We start from the raw sequence: 21140 nt of genomic DNA, 5'->3' as shown, positions 1-21140 counted from the left end.
TTACTGTTTGAACCTTTCTGTTGTACAGACTTTCAAACAAGACCTCAAATTACCTTTATGAAGTGTCAAAACAGTTGTTTATTATAGTTTGCTGTGTGTTTTGAATAAATGTGTGTGGAAAATTATTTTTCCCTTTATTTTTTCCTTGCCTATTTTTGATTGTAAACCTTTATTACACTTATAAAACACAACAAAAACATATATATTCTGAAAGCACAGGTTGTCCTGAAAAAAAAGAGACATAAAACCTGATTGTGGGATGCAGGGAGAGCAGTTAACAGCAACAATAAAACATTTATGCCAGGCGAGTGAACTGTCCAAAAAATGCCCTCGGACCCCAGAGAGTTAACCACATACAGATACACGTCCAAGTCCAGGTAGTCATTGAAAGCCTAGATCTCGGTCTTGATCCAGGACAATCACACACACTGTCCCGTTTGGCCCAGGTCGCAAAGGGGAACAAGCAAAGAAATAATAAGTTATGATAATTATGTTGTTGTTGTTCTTTCGGCTGATCCCATTTTGTTTGGGGTCCCCACAGTGGATACAGCCAGATCTGCATTGGTATTTGGTATAAGTTTTACGCTGGATGCCCTTCCTGATGCACATCCAGTTTTACCTGGAGAAACATACATAGGTGTTCCAAAGAGGTCTCCCATCCAAGTACTAACCAGGTCCTGCTTAGCTTCTGAGATCTGATGGGATCAGGCCTACACAGAACAGACTTTAACTGATATAGTGCCTTTGCAAATTCTCAAGGATGCAGGTCACAAAGTGGGATGAAGTTAGAGACCATAGCTCTTTAGCACTCAGGTTATTTTGACGGGATTTATAGGTGAGGAGGAGGATTTTACAGGAGATGTAGGACTTAGCAGGAAGCCAATGAAGGTCAATCAGAGTGGGATTGATTTGCTGCCAGGGCTCAGGATCAGAGCATCAGAACTCTGCACATATTGGAGCCTGTCATTTCATTTCATTTCATTTATTCATATGGCGCCAAATCACAACAAAGTCGCCTCAAGGCGCTTCACACAAATAAAAAAAAAAAATCAGGCATCATAAAAAAAGAATCAGGCATCAGAAAGACAACAAATACAGTACAATTTGTCAGCATTAAGCACCAGCCCCAGGCCTCAGCAAAAGACCCAGAATTTAGATAAAGTTGAGGCCACAGAACGCTCCGTTTCCTAATAAAATGAATTCAAAGATTAAAAAGCATAGTAACACACTATGCCAGTTTGCAAGCCATACGAAAGGGAAAATAAGTGTGTCCAGGCAATTGCAGGGTCAACAGGACAGAAAACCGTTACAGTAATCCGGACTGGTGATGATGAAGGCACAGATGAGGGTCTCAGCCACAGAATCAGGAGTGAGAGCTGGAGTCTGGAGATGTTTCTGAGAAGATAAAAATCAGATTTTGTCATGGATTTGATGTGAGAGTGGAATGAGAGGGTGGAGTTTAAAATGGCCCGCAAGTTGCAGTGGTCCAAGGATCTTTTTAAGTGGCCCATACCTGGTTATATTTTTGACCCTGTATCTATAAATGACTTCAGAAGCTCTGAGCAGGATCAAATACATGCTTCAGTGAGTCACAAACCCAGACCCCTGACACCAAATATCTACTGAACTAACATAGTTAATAATGGACTTTGCCATATTACTGAACTCCACTCACTTTTGTATTTTGAATTCATTTATCAGTCATACCAGAAAGTGTTTCTTTTTCAGATTCACCTGATTGAAGAAAATATCTGCATAAATAATTAATCAATAAATACAAGGCCAAAGTAGGAGGCAGCCATTCTGCTCTGTGTAGCCTGATCCAGGCACATCTCAGAAGCTAAGCAGATTAGGTCCTGGTTAGTACTTGGATGGGAGGCATCTTAAGGTGCGTTTAAGGTGCGTTTACACATAAGCAAGACGCGTTACGAATGTCATTTTTCTGTCATTCCTGACACATTCCTGACATTCTTAATGTGACTTAACGCATCTGAATAGGTTTCTTAATAGTGCGTGTTGGTGCGTGATATTCTTGATATTCATGGAGCATGTTTTTGCCTGTCAAAAAATCTTCCACGAATGTCACACACCACCCTCATTTCGTCTCACGTCGTGGAGGTCGCAACTGAACGTATTGATCCGTCTTGATGAGTAGTGATGCTTAATAGAACGTGACAACGTTCATAGTGGTTCCTGCGATGGTTCTTGGAGCCCAAACTGTCACGCGTTATTACGAAGTGACACGGAAACTGTCAAGTTTTGACACGACTTGTAACGCGGCGTCACATTTCACTGCGCGCCACGACGGATCCATTTTCTGTCATGTGCGCACAATTAAACTCGGCTCCAAGTGTCGCTCCACGGTTCCTGCTGAAGCTCCTCAGTAACCGATGAGCGGGAGAACGAGTCTGAGCCAGAGGAACCAGAGGAGCGAGAGGAGACTCATGTGCAGCCAGACATCTCTGCACCTTCTCCATTCCGGCAGAGGAAGAAGCGTGCGCACAATTAAACTCTGCTGCACCACATTCAGTTTGATTGCTCACACCAAGTCGGCTAAAAGTCAAATTTCAGTGCTCTTCAGCGCGCTCCTGCAGGTGTTCCACCTGCTGCATGTGCCTGATGTTTGGGAAAATGCGCCAGACGACAGCTGCTTGAAGCCACACATCTGGCGCTGTCCTCCTCCTCCTCTCTGCGCCACTCCATGGCACAGAGTCCATCTACGCATGCAGTCACAAAGTTCTTCTGAAAAACTGAAGTGATTTGAATTCGGTTGGATGAATATGGGTGTGTGTGTGTGGAGACAATTCACCTCGTTCACAGCGCGACAGAACTTAACGATGCGCTGTTACGCGCAATAGCACGCGATAGCGTGTAACAACGCGGAACACTATTCTTGACCGTGCGTAATGGTTCCTGATAATTCTCCAGCAACATGTGCCATTAATCGTAACGTGTGGTAACAGGTTGCAGCAGTTCCTGAGGATGCCTGACGCCTCTGCCCCGAATCATCACATTCATGATCAGCGGCCAAGAATGTGTACTTCGTGGCATTCGTGACTTGTCGTCGTTATGTGTAAACGTAGCATTAGGAAGACCAGAGGCTGCGTGTGTTTCTGGAGTTGGGTCAGAAAGGGCATCCAGTGTAAAAATTTGTGCCAAATCCCACTGCAGATCTGCTGTGTTGACCCTGACCAGAGTGGATGCAGCTTTAAAATAAAAACAGCCAAAGTAGCTGTAATTTTTGTAAAATGACAGCACAGTTTCAGACCAGTCTCTTCATTTTTTCAAGGAACTACATGGGTTCAATTGACCTGACTCAACCTACTTGGACACCATGACCTGGGTGACTGAGAATCCCCACAGGCACCTCTTCATATTCCAAATGAATTGAATCTACACTAAATGGAAGAAAACATCTTGATAAATGGCACTGATATACCATATTGTAGAAATCTACAACCCCAATTCCAATGAAGTTGGGACGTTGTGTAAAATGTAAATAAAAACAGAATACAATGATTTGCAAATCGTCTTCAACCTATATTCAATTGAATACACCACAAAGACGAGATAGTTAATGTTCAAACTGATAAACTTTGTTTTTGTGCAAATATTTGTTCATTTTGAAATGGATGCCTGCAACATGTTTCAAAAAAGCTGGGACAGTGGTATGTTTACCACTGTGTTACATCACCTTTCCTTCTAACAACACTCAGTAAGTGTTTTCGAACTGAGGACACTAATTGTTGAAGCTTTGTAGGTGGAATTCTTTCCCATTCTTGCTTGATGTATGACTTCAGTTGTTCAACAGTCCGGGATCTCCATTGTCGTATTTTGCGCTTCATAATGCGTCACACATTTTCAATGGGCAACAGGTCTGGAATGCAGGCAGGCCAGTCTAGTACCCGCACTCTTTTACTACGAAGCCACATTGTTGTAACACGTGCAGAATGTGGCTTGGCATTGTCTTGCTGAAATAAGCAGGGACGTCCCTGAAAAAGACGTTACTTGGATGGCAGCATGTGTTGCTCCAAAACTTCGATGTATCTTTCAGCATTGATGGTGCCATCACAGATGTGTTAAGTTGTCCATGCCATGGGCACTAACACACCCCCATACCTTCACAGATGCTGGCTTTTGAATTTTGCGCTGGTAACAATCTGGATGGTCTTTTTCCTCTTTTGTCCGAAGGACACGACGTTCATGATATCCAAAAAGAATTTGAAATGTGGACTCATCAGACCACAGCACAGTTTTCCACTTTGCATCTGTCCATTTCAAATGAGCTCGGGCCCAGAGAAGGGGGTGGTGTTTCTGGATGTTGTTGATGTGTGGCTTTCGCTTTGCATGGTCGAGTTTTAACTTGCACTTATAGATGTAGCGACAAACTGTGTTAACTGACAATGGTTTTCTGAAGTGTACCTGAGCCCATGCGGTAAGATCCTTTACACAAGGATGTCCGTTTTTAATGCAGTGCCGCCTCAGGGATTGAAGGTCACGGGCAATCAATGTTGGTTTTCGGCCTTGCCGCTTACGTGTAGAAAGTTCTTCAGATTCTCTAAATCTTCTGATTATATTATGGACTGTAGATGATGGAATCCCTGAATTCCTTGCAATTGAACATTGAGAAACATTGTTTTTAAACTGTTGGACTATTGTTTCACGCAGTTGTTCACAAAGTGGTGATCCTCACCCCATCTTTGCTTGTGAATGGCTGAGCCTTTTGTGGATGCTCCTTTTATACCCAGTCATGACACTCACCTGTTTCCAATTAGGTGTTCTTTGAGCATTCATCAGCTTTTCCAGTCTTTTGTTGCCCCGTCCCAATTTTTCTGAAACGTGTTACAGGCATCCATTTCAAAATGAGCAAATATTTGCACAAAAACAATAACATTTATCAGTTTGAACATTAAATATCTTGTCTTTGTGGTGTATTCAATTGAATATAGGTTGAAGAGGATTTGCATATCATTGTATTCTGTTTTTATTTACATTTTACACAACGTCCCAACTTCATTGGAATTGGGGTTGTACAGTTAATATAGAGACAAATGCAAAATAATACCAGTATGCTTGTTGAAAAGACCACATCAAGAGTGAAGACCAACCAAGTTTTTTAGTTTAAAAAAACACACCTCGTAGATAAATTGGGTGATTTAATTTTCTGATTTTGTTGCACTATTTCTTAATTGTCTTGTTGCTTTTCTGTTGCAGAAGTTTGAAGTCCATCCCGACCCGAGTATAAGCGTCGCTCACATGGTACGTGCCGGCGGGGGAGTTTGGATGGCATTTTCTGAAGGCTCCTCTATTCGTCTCTTTCATACTGAAACACTGGAACTTCTACAGGAAATCAACGTTTCAACACGCTCGAAGCTGCTGAACCCAGGTTCGCCCCATTAATCTCTAAACATACTTTTCACTGCAGTGCAACCGCAAATGCATTTGACTTATTTTGTGCTGCATTGTGTATTGGGGCAGGTTTAAGGTTTTCTTTTTTTTTTTTTTTGTCAATCAATCAATCAATCAACTTTTTTCTTATATAGCGCCAAATCACAACAAACAGTTGCCCCAAGGCGCTCCATATTGCAAGGCAAGGCCATACAATAATTATGAAAAACCCCAACGGTCAAAACGACCCCCTATGAGCAAGCACTTGGCAACAGTGGGAAGGAAAAACTCTCTTTTAACAGGAAGAAACCTCCAGCAGAACCAGGCTCAGGGAGGGGCAGTCTTCTGCTGAGACTGGTTGGGGCTGAGGGAAAAAACCAGGAAAAAGACATGCTGTGAAGGGGGGCAGAGATCGATCACTAATGATTAAATGCAGAGTGATGCATACGGAGCAAAAAGAGAAAGAAACAGTGCATCATGGGAACCCCCCCACAATCTACGTCTAAAGCAGCATAACCAAGGGATGGTCCAGGGTCACCCGATCCAGCCCTAACTATAAGCCTTAGCGAAAAGGAAAGTTTTAAGCCTAATCTTAAAAGTAGAGAGGGTATCTGTCTCCCTGATCTGAATTGGGAGCTGGTTCCACAGGAGAGGAGCCTGAAAGCTGAAGGCTCTGCCTCCCATTCTACTCTTACAAACCCTAGGAACTACAAGTAAGCCCGCAGTCTGAGAACGAAGTGCTCTAATGGGGTAATATGGTACTACGAGGTCCCTAAGATAAGATGGGACCTGATTATTCAAAACCTTATAAGTAAGAAGAAGAATTTTAAATTCTATTCTAGAATTAACAGGAAGCCAATGAAGAGAGGCCAACACGGGTGAGATATGCTCTCTCCTGCTAGTCCCCGTCAGTACTCTAGCTGCAGCATTCTGAACCAACTGAAGGCTTTTTAGGGAACTTTTAGGACAACCTGATAATAATGAATTACAATAGTCCAGCCTAGAGGAAATAAATGCATGAATTAGTTTTTCAGCATCACTCTGAGACAAGACCTTTCTGATTTTAGAGATATTGCGTAAATGCAAAAAGGCAGTCCTACATATTTGTTTAATATGCGCTTTGAATGACATATCCTGATCAAAAATGACTCCAAGATTTCTCACAGTATTACTAGGGATCAGGGAAATGCCATCCAGAGTAACGATCTGGTTAGACACCATGCTTCTAAGATTTGTGGGGCCAAGTACAATAACTTCAGTTTTATCTGAGTTTAAAAGCAGGAAATTAGAGGTCATCCATGTCTTTATGTCTGTAAGACAATCCTGCAGTTTAGCTAATTGGTGTGTATCCGTCTGGCTTCATGGATAGATAAAGCTGGGTATCATCTGCGTAACAATGAAAATTTAAGCAATACCGTCTAATAATACTGCCTAAGGGAAGCATGTATAAAGTGAATAAAATTGGTCCTAGCACAGAACCTTGTGGAACTCCATAATTAACTTTAGTCTGTGAAGAAGATTCCCCATTTACATGAACAAACTGTAATCTATTAGACAAATATGATTCAAACCACCGCAGCGCAGTGCCTTTAATACCTATGACATGCTCTAACCTCTGTAATAAAATTTTATGGTCAACAGTATCAAAAGCAGCACTGAGGTCCAACAGAACAAGCACAGAGATAAGTCCACTGTCCGAAGCCATAAGAAGATCATTTGTAACCTTCACTAATGCTGTTTCTGTACTATGATGAATTCTAAAACCTGACTGAAACTCTTCAAATAGACCATTCCTCTGCAGGTGATCAGTTAGCTGTTTTACAACTACCCTCTCAAGAATCTTTGAGAGAAAAGGAAGGTTGGAAATTGGCCTATAATTAGCTAAGATAGCTGGGTCAAGTGATGGCTTTTTAAGTAATGGTTTAATTACTGCCACCTTAAAGGCCTGTGGTACATAACCAACTAACAAAGATAGATTGATCATATTTAAGATTGAAGCATTAAATAATGGTAGGACTTCCTTGAGCAGCCTGGCAGGAATGGGGTCCAATAAACATGCCGATGGTTTGGACGAAGCAACCAATGAAAATAACTCAGACAGAACAACCGGAGAGAAAGAGTCTAACCAAATACCGGCATCACTGAAAGCAGCCAAAGATAACGATACATCTTTGGGATGGTTATGAGTAATTTTTTCTCTAATAGTCAAAATTTTGTTAGCAAAGAAAGTCATGAAGTCATTACTAGTTAAAGTTAATGGAATACTCAGCTCAATAGAGCTCTGACTCTTTGTCAGCCTAGCTACAGTGCTGAAAAGAAACCTGAGGTTATACTTATTTTCTTCAATTAGTGATGAGTAGAAAGATGTCCTAGCTTTACAGAGGGCTTTTTTATAGAGCAACAAACTCTTTTTCCAGGCTAAGTGAAGATCTTCTAAATTAGTGAGACGCCATTTCCTCTCCAACTTACGGGTTATCTGCTTTAAGCTACGAGTTTGTGAGTTATACCACGGAGTCAGACACTTCTGATTTAAAGCTCTCTTTTTCAGAGGAGCTACAGCATCCAAAGTTGTCTTCAAAGAGGATGTAAAACTATTGACGAGATACTCTAACTCCCTTACAGAGTTTAGGTAGCTCTTGTGAAAGCAATGACAATTTAGAGCAGGTGACTGGTGTTGGAATGCCAATATGTGGGCCTGAGTTTGATACCCATCACACTACCTATCTGTTTCCTTGGCCAGAACACTTAATCTGTATTGTCTCCGCCCACCCAGCTGTAAATGGATACTGGCCTTGGCTACAAAAGTAACCTACGATGGAACGGTGTCGACTACAGGGGAGTCATACGCCACATGCAAATACTCATACTAGCTCACTACATAGGTGGCAAAAAGCAGTATATCATAATCCGTAAGGTATCCAAATACTTACTAGTACATTCAGGACTGATAGAACAGTACCCCTATGATTTACTTTCTCCATAGTGTGCAAACAGACTACACTACGCTATCCCACAATGCAGGTGGAGGTTGGTAACCAAAGAAGATAAACTTCCCCGGGAAATTAAAAATAGAGAGTGAACATTGTTGAAAATGGTACCGGTGTTCAAGAGGCCATAGCATTCTACAAATACACATCAGGAACAGTTTTAAGAAGTCTACCATAGCGCTTAGCTTAGGCTTATGTATTATACATCATACAGACAAAGTGAGGACTCTTGGGGTAAATTTTGATCCTACGTTGTCCTTTGACCTCCACATTAGAGACATTACGAGGATTGCTTTCTTCCATCTGCGAAATATAGCAAAGATTTGTCGCATCCTGTCTATGGCTGATGCTGAGACTTTGATACATGCATTTGTCTCTTCTAGATTGGACTACTGTAATGCTTTATTTTATGGTTTACGAGTACCACAATCCAGCACTAGGGGTCTTCAAATGGTTCAAAATGCTGCTGTCAGACTTTTGACACGTAGTATAAAGTTTGATGATATTACCCCCATTTTGGCATCTCTGCACTGGCTTCCTGTCCCAGTGAGATCGTATTTTAAGGTTCTGTTACTGGCTTATAAAATTGTTCACGGACTGGCACCTCCCTACCTGGCGGACCTGGTTAATCCCTACATACCGACGCGGGCCCTGCGTTCTCAGGGTACAGGACTTCTCTGTGTTCCCAGGGTGAATAAAAAGTCTGTCAGTTACAGAGCTTTCTCTTATCGTGCCCCTGACCTGTGGAACAATCTCCCACTGCACATAAGGCGGTTGGACACTGTAGAGACTTTTAAACCAAAACTTAAGACCCACCTGTTTTCCTTGTTTTATCGTTAGTATTTTATGTGTGTTATTATGTATATTATATTTTTAATTTCTTGTACTTTTTTATGGCTTGCTTTTTTTTTAATCATGTTTTAATCTTTTAATTCCTTTGTTGTGTTTGTTCATGTTGTGTGAAGCGCCTTGAGGTGATTTCATTGTGAATTGGCGCTGTATAAATTAATACATTTTAATTTTTAATTTACCATTGCAAAATACATATTTTCAAGGCCTACATTGGGATGCGCATATGCATCATCTGCACACAACCAGGTCAAAGGATGGGTAAAATGGTGGTGGTGTTTTGCATCCAAATTTTACTTCTCTAAGTCAGTGCGTGACTATTATTTTTGTATTATGGGTCGATCACAGAATTAAAACTGCTCAGAAGGGGGAGTGCTGTTGAACTGTCCACTTTGCCCACTTTCAGCGAGCTGCGAGCTTTTCCTTCGCTGTGCTCAGAGATGAGAAACACTTTTTTCTCAAAGCTTTCAGAGCTGTGGCTTTACAAAGACATTTTAAAGCTTTCCCCCCTTTATTTAAAACTCTGTGCAGCTCTGTGTCTCCTCACTAAAAACAGCTGATCCGCAATGCGTTTTCAACAAATACTCTTTTTTTTTCCACCCAACTGCACCTAATGTCTCTTTCTGAGGACGACATGACATTAAAAAAAAAAGATGATAAAATTTTCAATCTGGTCGTGTTTTCTGCATAAATAAACGTTATCCATTTATTTGATCAGACAGCAAGTCAGGGGCGAATCCATGTGGGAAGGGGGCGTGGATGTGGGGTGGGGGTGGGGGTGACCCGGCTCCCCCACAACAGCCCTAGATTAAAGGTCCACTTTTGAAAACATTTTTTCATACTATTACTACTTATAATAATAATTTCAACAACTAAAATGTTTAGAAAGAATTTAAATGTTAGAATTTTTTTTGAAAGAAATTAATAGTTACATTAATAAGCAGTGTTTTTTTTTTTTAATTATATGTTTTACCATTACAGTGCTGTCAACAGTTACTGTAAATATGAGGTCAAGAAAGATCGCTTTATCTCATTTTTTATAAAACAAGTATTTATGTTCATTGAAGTCAAGAAAGGGTGACTGTAAAGTGAGTATTGGCAAAACGGGTTATCATTTTCACATTGAGGTGGCGGAGGGGGGGTCGTTGGCAGCAGCTGAAAGTAACTAATAAAGTAACCAGTAATCTAACTTAGTTACTTTTAAATTTGAGTAATCAGTAAAGTAATTAAGTTACTTTTCAAGGAGTAATCAGTAATTGGATTACTTTTTCAAAGTAACTGTGGCAACACTGGACCTGAATAAGTATTCATCTCAAGTGTCCTCAAAACCATAACCAAACCAATGGGTGAACGACAGGAATAATAATTATAATAAAAAGCAAGTGCAGCAAAATGGCATCAGGGATTTTAATATGAATATTTCCCTTGGACCCACTCGTGATATTTCATTTTTCCTCCTCTTTTCACAGTTTGCACCTCTGCACTTTTTCCTCATTACAGTTAATATTTTTTTCTTTCTCTTTGGCCCACTTTCTCCTTCTCGCTCTGTTTTATCTCATCCTCTCTGCTTTAGAATCCTCTCATCCCCGTTTCACTTCTCACTGCAGTCCATTTAGGATGCCACAGATAGCCATTCGCTTCCCGTGAGCCATCCTTCATAATGAATGAAATATTTATCAACCTACGTGGGTGTTTTCTCTCTCTCTTTTTTTCCCCTCTGCCTGTGGAACTATGGTAAACAAATTAGCGCGCAATCAACCCTACCTTTAACTGTCTGACTGTGTAACTGCTCGGTGTCAGTCGGCCTCCTGACGTGTTCTGGTCCCGAGGCGAGCCAACATTCTTCAGGATCAAGAATGTTGTCATAGAAAATTGGCAAAGCTTCTGGGGAAAACCTGGTCTTGTTAGGAGAGACGGCATCCATCCCACTTTGGATGGAGCAGCTCTCATTTCTAGAAATCTGGCCAATTTTCTTAAATCCTCCAAACCGTGACTATCCAGGGTTGGGACCAGGAAGCAGAGTTGTAGTCTTACACACCTCTCTGCAGCTTCTCTCCCCCTGCCATCCCCTCATTACCCCATCCCCGTAGAGACGGTGCCTGCTCCCAGACCACCAATAACCAGCAAAAATCTATTTAAGCATAAAAATTCAAAAAGAAAAAATAATATAGCACCTTCAACTGCACCACAGACTAAAACAGTTAAATGTGGTCTATTAAACATTAGATCTCTCTCTTCTAAGTCCCTGTTAGTAAAATATATAATAATTGATCAACATATTGATTTACTCTGCCTTACAGAAACCTAGTTACAGCAGGATGAATATGTTAGTTTAAATGAGTCAACACCCCCGAGTCACACTAACTGCCAGAACGCTCGTAGCACGGGCCGAGGCGGAGGATTAGCAGCAATCTTCCACTCCATCTTATTAATTAATCAAAAACCCAGACAGAGCTTTAATTAATTTGAAAGCTTGACTCTTAGTCTTGTCCATCCAAATTGGAAGTCCCAAAAAACAGTTTTATTTGTTATCTATCGTCCACCTGGTCGTTACTGTGAGTTTTTCTGTGAATTTTGTCTGACTTAGTGCTCAGCTCAGATAGATAATTATAGTGGGCGATTTAACATCCACACAGATGCTGAGAATGATAGCCTCAACACTGCATTTAATCTATTGTTAGACTCGATTGGCTTTGCTCAAAATGTAAATGAGTCCACCCACCACTTTAATCATACCTTAGACCTTGTTCTGACTTATGGTATGGAAATTGAAGACTTTGAGCGCCTTGGGGCAACTGTTTGTTGTGATTTGGCGCTATATAAGAAAAAAGTTGATTGATTGATTGATTGATTAACAGTATTCCCTGAAAACCCCCTTCTGTCTGATCATTTCTTAATAACATTTACATTTACTCTGATGGACTACCCAGCAGTGGGGAATAAGTTTCATTACACTAGAAGTCTTTCAGAAAGCGCTGTAACTAGGTTTAAGGATATGATTCCTTCTTTATGTTCTCCAATGCCATATACCAACACAGGGCGGAGTAGCTACCTAAACTCTTTGAGTGAGATAGATTATCTCATCAATAGTTTTACATCCTCATTGAGGACAACTTTGGATGCTGTAGCTCCTCTGAAAAAGAGCCTTAAATCAGAAGTGCCTGACTCCGTGGTATAACTCACAAACTCGCAGCTTAAAGCAGATAACCTGTAAGTTGGAGAGGAAATGGCGTCTCACTAATTTAGAAGATCTTCACTTAGCCTGGAAAAAGAGTCTGTTGCTCTATAAAAAAAGCCCTCCGTAAAGCTAGGACATCTTACTACTCATCACTAATTGAAGAAAATAAGAACAACCCCAGGTTTCTTTTCAGCACTGTAGCCAGGCTGACAAAGAGTCAGAGCTCTATTGAGCTGAGTATTCCTTTAACTTTAACTAGTAATGACTTCATGACTTTCTTGGCTAATAAAATTTTAACTATTAGAGAAAAAATTACTCATAACCATCCCAAAGACATGTCGTTCTCTTTGGCTGCTTTCAGTGATGCTGCTATTTGGTTAGACTCTTTCTCTCTGATTGTTCTGTCTGAGTTATTTTCATTAGTTACTTCCTCCAAACCATCAACATGTCTATTAGACCCCATTCCTACCAGGCTGCTCAAGGAAGCCCTACCATTAATTAATGCTTCGATCTTAAATATGATCAATCTATCTTTATTAGTTGGCTATGTACCACAGGCTTTTAAGGTGGCAGTAATTAAACCATCACTTAAAAAGCCATCACTTGACCCAACTATCTTAGCTAATTATAGGCCAATCTCCAACCTTCCTTTTCTCTCAAAAATTCTTGAAAGGGTAGTTGTAAAACAGCTAACTGATCATCTGCAGAGGAATGGTCTATTTGAAGAGTTTCAGTCAGGCTTTAGAATTCATCATAGTATAGAAACAGCATTAGTGAAGGTTACAAATGATCTTCTTATGGCCTCAGACAGTGGACTGATTTCTGTGCTTCTTCTGTTAGACCTCAGTGCTGCTTTTGATACTGTTGACCATAAAATTTTATTACAGAGATTAGAGCATGCCATAGGTATTAAAGGCACTGTGCTGCGGTGGTTTGAATCATATTTATCTAATAGATTACAATTTGTTCATGTAAATGGGGAATCTTCACAGACTAAGGTTAATTATGGAGTTCCACAAGGTTCTGTGCTAGGACCAATTTTATTCACTTTATACATGCTTCCCTTAGGCAGTATTATTAGACAGCATTGCTTAAATTTTCATTGTTACGCAGATGATACCCAGCTTTATCTATCCATGAAGCCAGAGGACACACACCAATTAGCTAAACTGCAGGATTGTCTTACAGACATAAAGACATGGATGACCTCTAATTTCCTGCTTTTAAACTCAGATAAAACTGAAGTTATTGTACTTGGCCCCACAAATCTTAGAAACATGGTGTCTAACCAGATCCTTACTCTGGATGGCATTACCCTGACCTCTAGTAATACTGTGAGAAATCTTGGAGTCATTTTTGATCAGGATATGTCATTCAATGCGCATATTAAACAAATATGTAGGACTGCTGTTTTGCATTTGCGCAATATCTCTAAAATTAGAAAGGTCTTGTCTCAGAGTGATGCTGAAAAACTAATTCATGCATTTATTTCCTCTAGGCTGGACTATTGTAATTCATTATTATCAGGTTGTCCTAAAAGTTCCCTGAAAAGCCTTCAGTTAATTCAAAATGCTGCAGCTAGAGTACTGACAGGGACTAGAAGGAGAGAGCATATCTCATCCATATTGGCCTCTCTTCATTGGCTTCCTGTTAATTCTAGAATAGAATTTGATTCTTCTTCTTACTTATAAGGTTTTGAATAATCAGGTCCCATCTTATCTTAGGGACCTCATAGTACCATATCACCCCAATAGAGCGCTTCGCTCTCACACTGCAGGCTTACTTGTAGTTCCTAGGGTTTGTAAGAGTAGAATGGGAGGCAGAGCCTTCAGCTTTCAGGCTCCTCTCCTGTGGAACCAGCTCCCAATTCGGATCAGGGAGACAGACACCCTCTCTACTTTTAAGATTAGGCTTAAAACTTTCCTTTTTGCTAAAGCTTATAGTTAGGGCTGGATCAGGTGACCCTGAACCATCCCTTAGTTATGCTGCTATAGACTTAGACTGCTGGGGGGTTCCCATGATGCACTGAGTGTTTCTTTCTCTTTTTGTTCTGTATGCACCATTCTGCATTTAATCATTAGTGATTGATCTCTGCTCCCCTCCACAGCATGTCTTTTTCCTGGTTCTCTCCCTCAGCCCCAACCAGTCAGCAGAAGACTGCCCCTCCCTGAGCCTGGTTCCGCTGGAGGTTTCTTCCTGTTAAAAGGGAGTTTTTCCTTCCCACTGTTGCCAAGTGCTTGCTCACAGGGGGTTGTTTTGACCGTTGGGGTTTTTCCATAATTATTGTATGGCTTTGCCTTACAATATAAAGCGCCTTGGGGCAACTGTTTGTTGTGATTTGGCGCTATATAAATAAAATTGATTTGATTTGATCATTTTGCACTTGAGGGAGCAAAATAAGCGTGTCTGTATTTAGAGAATTCTGTCCTTTTGTTGAGTCACACCAGACTGTGATTGATGTATTTAGAGCAGCGGTTTTCAAAGTGTGGGCGAGTGAGCCCCCCTCAGAGAACAAATGAGTAGCTGCCCCCCCTCCACTGACGCACATATACACAATTTCAACATCTTTATTTGTTTCTTTTTATTCTTTTACACATCTTAAACACATTTTCAAAGTGTTTGTGCGTATTTAACTCAGGGCGACACCCGTTGGAGCAGCTTGTATGGGCACATCACGAAACATTGCACCAATGGGCAGGCATGCACAATGCCGGTGCGACAGTTCGTGCACACGGGAACACAGTGCCACCAGCTGCATGATGTGGTTACACATCGCGCAGCTGCTGTGTAGAAAAAATAAAAAAAAAAATTTTTAAACTACATGCTGCGAGGGTTTGTGCATGTGGGAACACAGCAGCTTGATCATTTCTTTACGTTGATTACAGACCCGCTGCAGGATCTGTAATCAACGTAAAGAAATTATAATTTTTCCGATAAAACACCCTCAAAAACAACGGCCGCTCTGAAGGACCGTTAAGGGAATCATTCAGCAAAAAGGCTCTTGATGTCAGTGGATCGAATCATTTCTTAATGATTCTCGAAAAGAACCGATTCTCAATACCCATCCCATGTGCCCCTCAGGGGGCGCACGTCTCACAGTTTGAAAACCACTGATTTCAAGCAATACACAAAGCTGTGGCAGCACACAAAAGGTTTTCTCCTGTGAGCTGACACCAGACTTTTTTCTTATAGATCAAAGTGCCTGTTTCTGATTTGAAGAGAGACTTGAAGGAGATTGGGCTGCTGGGGTCATTGTACCTGGAAGAGAACTGGTGACCCTAGGGTCATTCCACCCAGTGCAACTGCTTCCCCTTTAAAATCTTAAGCATATTTGAAGGCAGTTTGCCCCCTGTGTGAAAACAGAAGACTTTCTGGACTTGTATGTCTTCAGGGTCCACAGAGGATATTTGACTTAACTTGTGATTTGTTGAGCTCACAAGACACAAAGAGAATCCCCCCCGTCACAACAAAAAATATACTCAACAATGGGTCTGTGCTCACTGAGGTTCCTCTTTACCTCATTCCAGGGCAGATGGTAATGACAGACCCTCAAATCCTCTCTTCTTCATGTTATTTCCATCCACTGGGAAATATCACTTGCAGTAAACAACCAAAGTTTCTCAGGCCGAGGACACTGCTGATCTCTTTTCTGCCAGTGTCTTTAATAGTTCTGTCCTTAGGGGGAAAAAAAGTTCAAAAATAAAGTCCTGGGTGACGTATCACAGGGAAACTCTTACCTTTGGATACACTCCTCTGTAAGTCCAGTACCGGCTTCCATGATAGAGCTGCTCCACTCACCGTGTGCATCGCTGCAGAAACTGTTGATGCGAGATTGCCCGAGGTTATGCTATACCCCTTAATCTCAGACTGCTTTGTCATCATCCTCCTTTATCACTCTTCTTAGACAATGCCTGGCACTGGCATCTTCTGACTTAACTTCATATTTCACCGTATCGCAACAGAGGCTGTTTCAGGAGTAACTCTCTCAAGTTTAAGCTCTCCAACCAAAGTACAAATACACTCTGAGGCAATACGAGCAGGTGGCAAACAGTTTGCAGATAAAAGTCATTTGACTCACCAAGGTCATCCGAGTTTTCTTTTTGCTGAATCTGCTCCTTACCTCCCAGCTCCTCTGTTAAACTGCTGAGCATCATTTTCCAATTTCAGATGATTCATCGCGGTGCACGGCATTTAATTAATTAATTAATGATGCCAATGAGCCACTCATGCAAATCATTTTGTAATCCGAACATGACACTGAGCAAACATGTAAACACAGTGACACATGTAAACGAGCGTTTTGCAAGTCGTGACCATGTGAGCGCTGGTGTAATTGAATTATGTGAAACAGTTCGACAGATAACAGGGCATAGTGAAGGAATGCAAAAGTAAATCCACATCAGTGGGTTTCATAGTCTTTTGTTAACTGCAAATAAAGGATTTGTATGTGTAATGAGAAAGCACAATTATCCTTTTGCCTGCAGTGAGGCAGCGTCAGAGAATCAGTTCAACTTGACAATCAGACATGTACATCATGCAGTAAAGAGTTCACTGTATCAGAAGTATGTAATGACATAAGTAACTGCAGCTCGTTACAGCACATGAACGGAAAATGTGGAGGACCTCAGTTTTGACAATTCTTAACTTGGTATGTCTCGCCGAATCTGATTGTCCTACTTTAAGCACAAACAAAGCTGCAGTCAAATCCTGTAAATACATATTTTCTTGACAGTTTGTTGGATTTTTTTTTTCCCATTATTATTCCTAGGCTTTTGAAAAGCCTGGGAATGAATATACACTGTAAAATGCAATGCATGAATGAAGAGATAAATGAAACTGACCCCCCCCCCCCCCCGCCCAGCTACCAAAAACAAAACAAAAAACCAACTAAGACAAACTGCCATTTCTTACATTTACTTTGACTTCTCCAGCTTTTCAGTGCTGTACTGGTCTTGTTGAATACACATTGGTCAGAGCTAATGCCCATAACCAGCAAATACATTTTTTTTTTTCATCATGTTACAGTTGTTTCCATTTTTTCTTCACTTTATCTCAAATTGCAATGCAATGAATTAAAGTCCATTGTTTATTTTTTGAAATATCCATGTTCCAATTTGTGGTGAATCATCATTGTTTTGTCCACAAGCACTTACTGTATATATGTATGTATGTTCTTTAAACGGCACCTTAATATTTCATTCAGTGACAGTAGGTGTTGAAGTAAATTCACTGTTCTCTTTCCCTATATTGCAGGTCAAAAGAACATGCAAGTCACCAGTCTCCTCATTTGCCAGGGGTTGTTATGGGTGGGAACTGCCCAAGGCTTAATTATTACTCACCCAGTCCCCAAACTGGAGGGTATCCCCAAAATAACAGGTGTGTATCAGAGAGTGGCCCAGTCAACAGTGATCGAATAGACTCTTGAGAGGTCAAAAGAAATCCAAAGAGGTTTATCATAACAGAAAATTATTCTGCACTGCACATTATTGAGGTCACAATTCACATTTTTCTTGTGGCTGTGGGAATAAGTGCAAATATTACGAGGCAGGCAACACACAAATCATACTGTATGTATTCTTGCCGGGTAATTTTAAAAACTGCCTGGCTGCATTTTGTTTATTATGTCAACTGAATGAGGTCATTAGTTTCCCACATGGTGCAGTCTTTGCTTCACAACTATTCCACTTGCAAGCCACTTGATTAAATAATATGTAAATGCACTGCAGCACATAGATACTATGACTACTAATACACCACTAGATGTATGATAAATAATTCCAGTTATCAATATGTAAGATGATGTATGATGCAAGGTTGGGCTTGAAGCATTTGCAGTTCATGCACTTCAAACCACAACTCATACTGTACGGTGGTAATCTTGCTGTATTGGTTTCTTCTCAGTAACTCAGCCTTGCACCCGTGTCTTCTCTCTCTCTGAATGACATTTGGATATTCTCTTCCAGGAAAGGCAATGATCTCCTTAAATGCCCACTGTGGTCCTGTCAGCTTCCTGTTGGCCACCAGTAGCACCGTATCTCCTGAACTTCTGAAGCGGGATTCTGTTGTGGATGGCCAAGACTCTGCCTGTGGAGGCGAGGACCGCAATGACACATCATCTCAGGAATCCCTGCAACCGTCCAGCTCGTTCCAGGGAGATGGCCGAGGCAAAGGGCGCGGAGTTCTGCTGCAGTACAAGCTGCGCTCCACTTCAGGGCTACCCGGGCGACCGTTGACAGCACAAGGCGATGAGGCGTCCGACTCCTCTTTGGAGTCTTTGGAACACAGTGTGGAAGATGGATCCATCTACGAGCTCAGCGATGACCCAGAAATGTGGGTTCGGGGGCATTCCTGTGAGAGGGACGGTGGCCGCAGGGACCGGGTGATCTCTGCAGCAGTCATTTCTGGAGGCAGGGGCTTCCGTAGACTGAAAGAAGGAGGATCAGTAGGTAGAGGACAAGTGGGGAGGGATTAGAGAACATTATTATGGTATGGCAGCTTCCCTCTGACAGTGTGATGTGGAAAACATGTCGTCTTAGTGTCGTTCTTCATAAATGTAACACTTACACTGTGTGATGATGAGAGGGTGCTGCCACTGTTGCAGAGTTCCTGGAGAGGTACACGACTTACCCTGTGCAAAACAATCCAAAAGGTACTGCCAACCTGCAGGACTGCTTTGAATTTTCAGCATTTTTGCAGGAAGATTTAAATGGGTTGCAGGGTAACCAGTGCCACTACTGGAATTTTGTGGGTCACCCCACATGCCAAAATATCTGACACATCATTGGCTTCTACCTCGAAGTGGGAATGACTCGGATGTTTGTTCAACCTCCTGCCTCTTCCACTTTCGACGACCAGCACTCAAAGTGACGTTGAAACAGTCGCCGCCGACCACAAGCGCTTTGTATTTAAAAGAACTCAGTTTTTTGAGCACACTGCTTCGCCAACACTTTGCCACAGTGGCAGCTGGTGCTGGAGTCTGTGACCACCTTCTTGGATATTTTCCATTGCACATCTCTATAAAACAAAACAAAAACACAACAGGTCCTGCCTTGTTACAGCTGCAGAATCTTGCTGGAGTGAAGCCCAGCAACTGTGATTTCATGGACCAAGAACTATTTGCATGAACAATAAGAAGCCTTGGAGCCCTTTGACCATCCATCTGTAAAAACTGGAGCTGTTTGCTCTTGGCGTTGAATTCCAAGCAGCGGTACTCCCAGATTAGTTCCCGTGACTGTTTTGAGCTTGTTTCTCTTGCCATCGTTGCCATTGATAAGCTTCAATTAAACCCGGTAATTGCTGCGCGAGCTCTCACACAGACTCGTCTTACAGAGGGCTTCCGAGTAAGTACCCATGAACGGTGCTTGTTTGACAGCCAGCTTTTGGATCTGCTATGCTCTGCAGAGTTGGAGATGGACATCCTTTAACTGATCCTGCGGGAGAGATCCCATCTGTTTGTAGGCGAAAGCCGAGGACTTCCATCGCCTCACAAAGCACATTAGCATCAATTTATTAGCTTTGCCAGCCGTTTTTTCATCCCATACAATGTGAATGTACGATACCTTCTATTGTGTGTTGAAATTGAATCTGCACACTCTTTAAAAAAAAAAACAACTTTTTTTTTTTTGCAGCTGCTGCAAAAATTGGATTTTTTGATGATGAAAAATTAGCTCTTTGACGGAGCTTGTGATAATATAATATAATTATATTATTTGAGGAGGGTAATTTTCTCGATTTGCTGTCCAATCCGCCACACAAACAGATTCTGAAGAACGTCTGCGGATCAAAGCAGTTGATGTTTTACTTTAAAATAATAATGCTCTCTCATTTGAGAGCATGATCTAGCACGAGTGCTGTCAATGCCGGTTAATTTAGGCGTAGCAGAGAGGTGACAGTTCCATGCAACAAAAAGCAAATGCGCACCCTGGATCGCATTAGCTGCAAATCCCTTCAACACATCGAATCAGAACAATAAACGAACGCACACCATGGCCATCCAAGTTGCGACTGGTTATGTATCGGCAATAAAAGCCTGTCTCCTCTCAGTGAAACAAAAGTGTGCATGCTTGGAGGCATATTAATTTTTGAAGCAAAATGAGTCTCATTAAAAGCTGGTATTTAACAGCATGTATAAAAAGTTAATACCACATTTAACGAACAGAAAGTGATGCGTAACATATGCATGATAAAACTGTCATTTAACCCGAGTTCCATCAGCTTCCATTTGAATTTATTCATAGTACTTTTTTTGGAATTTAATGAAAGCATCATGATTATCAGTGGTTACTGATTGTATTGTTACTTATGTTAAGATGGTCCTGGCAGGAGCAACATCACATAAAATGTACAACATAAAAGAAAAAAAATAATCTTCAACAGTACACAATTTTATAAAGATATATAAGAATCTGTTGAAATAACAGTAAATTATTAATAATTTGTGTAGCAACACCTGGTTTTTCACTTTGCTATAATTGTGCTGAATGTAACATGGTTTGTGGAGTTCTTTGTGGTACTTTGTGTAATGTTTTTAAGATATACCCATCTGTCTATTTCCACTGCTTGTCTAGGTGCAGGACACAGTGGCAGCAAGCTAATTAAACTACCCTAGATCCTCCCCCCTCCCCAGTGACATTATACAGCTTCTCCTGCATCCTGGATTGCCTTAGTCCTATCTGCATGTTCTGGATCTACACTAGGGTCTTCCATCAGTAATATCTCCAGAGAGAGTTGCTCAAAAG

The 21140-nt window shown here is 41.2% G+C and overlaps 1 protein-coding gene across 1 annotated transcript in view; it reads left to right on the top strand.

The window, feature by feature from the left end:
- arhgef10la (Rho guanine nucleotide exchange factor (GEF) 10-like a) overlaps nucleotides 1-20009 on the top strand; it is a 468560-nt gene extending 448551 nt beyond the window's left edge. Inside the window, 4 exon segments of the mRNA XM_034165874.1 lie at nucleotides 5215-5386; nucleotides 17656-17778; nucleotides 18366-18848; nucleotides 18851-20009. Coding sequence (XP_034021765.1) covers nucleotides 5215-5386; nucleotides 17656-17778; nucleotides 18366-18848; nucleotides 18851-18975 — 903 coding nt within the window. The 3' untranslated portion in view covers nucleotides 18976-20009.
- Nucleotides 20010-21140: the final 1131 nt, after the last annotated feature.

This window comes from Thalassophryne amazonica, chromosome 3 (genome assembly GCF_902500255.1).
Source record: "Thalassophryne amazonica chromosome 3, fThaAma1.1, whole genome shotgun sequence".
NCBI classification, from domain to species: Eukaryota; Metazoa; Chordata; class Actinopteri; order Batrachoidiformes; family Batrachoididae; genus Thalassophryne; species Thalassophryne amazonica.
The sequence above is the reverse complement of the archived record's forward strand: the minus strand, read 5'-3'. Positions and strand labels throughout refer to the sequence as shown.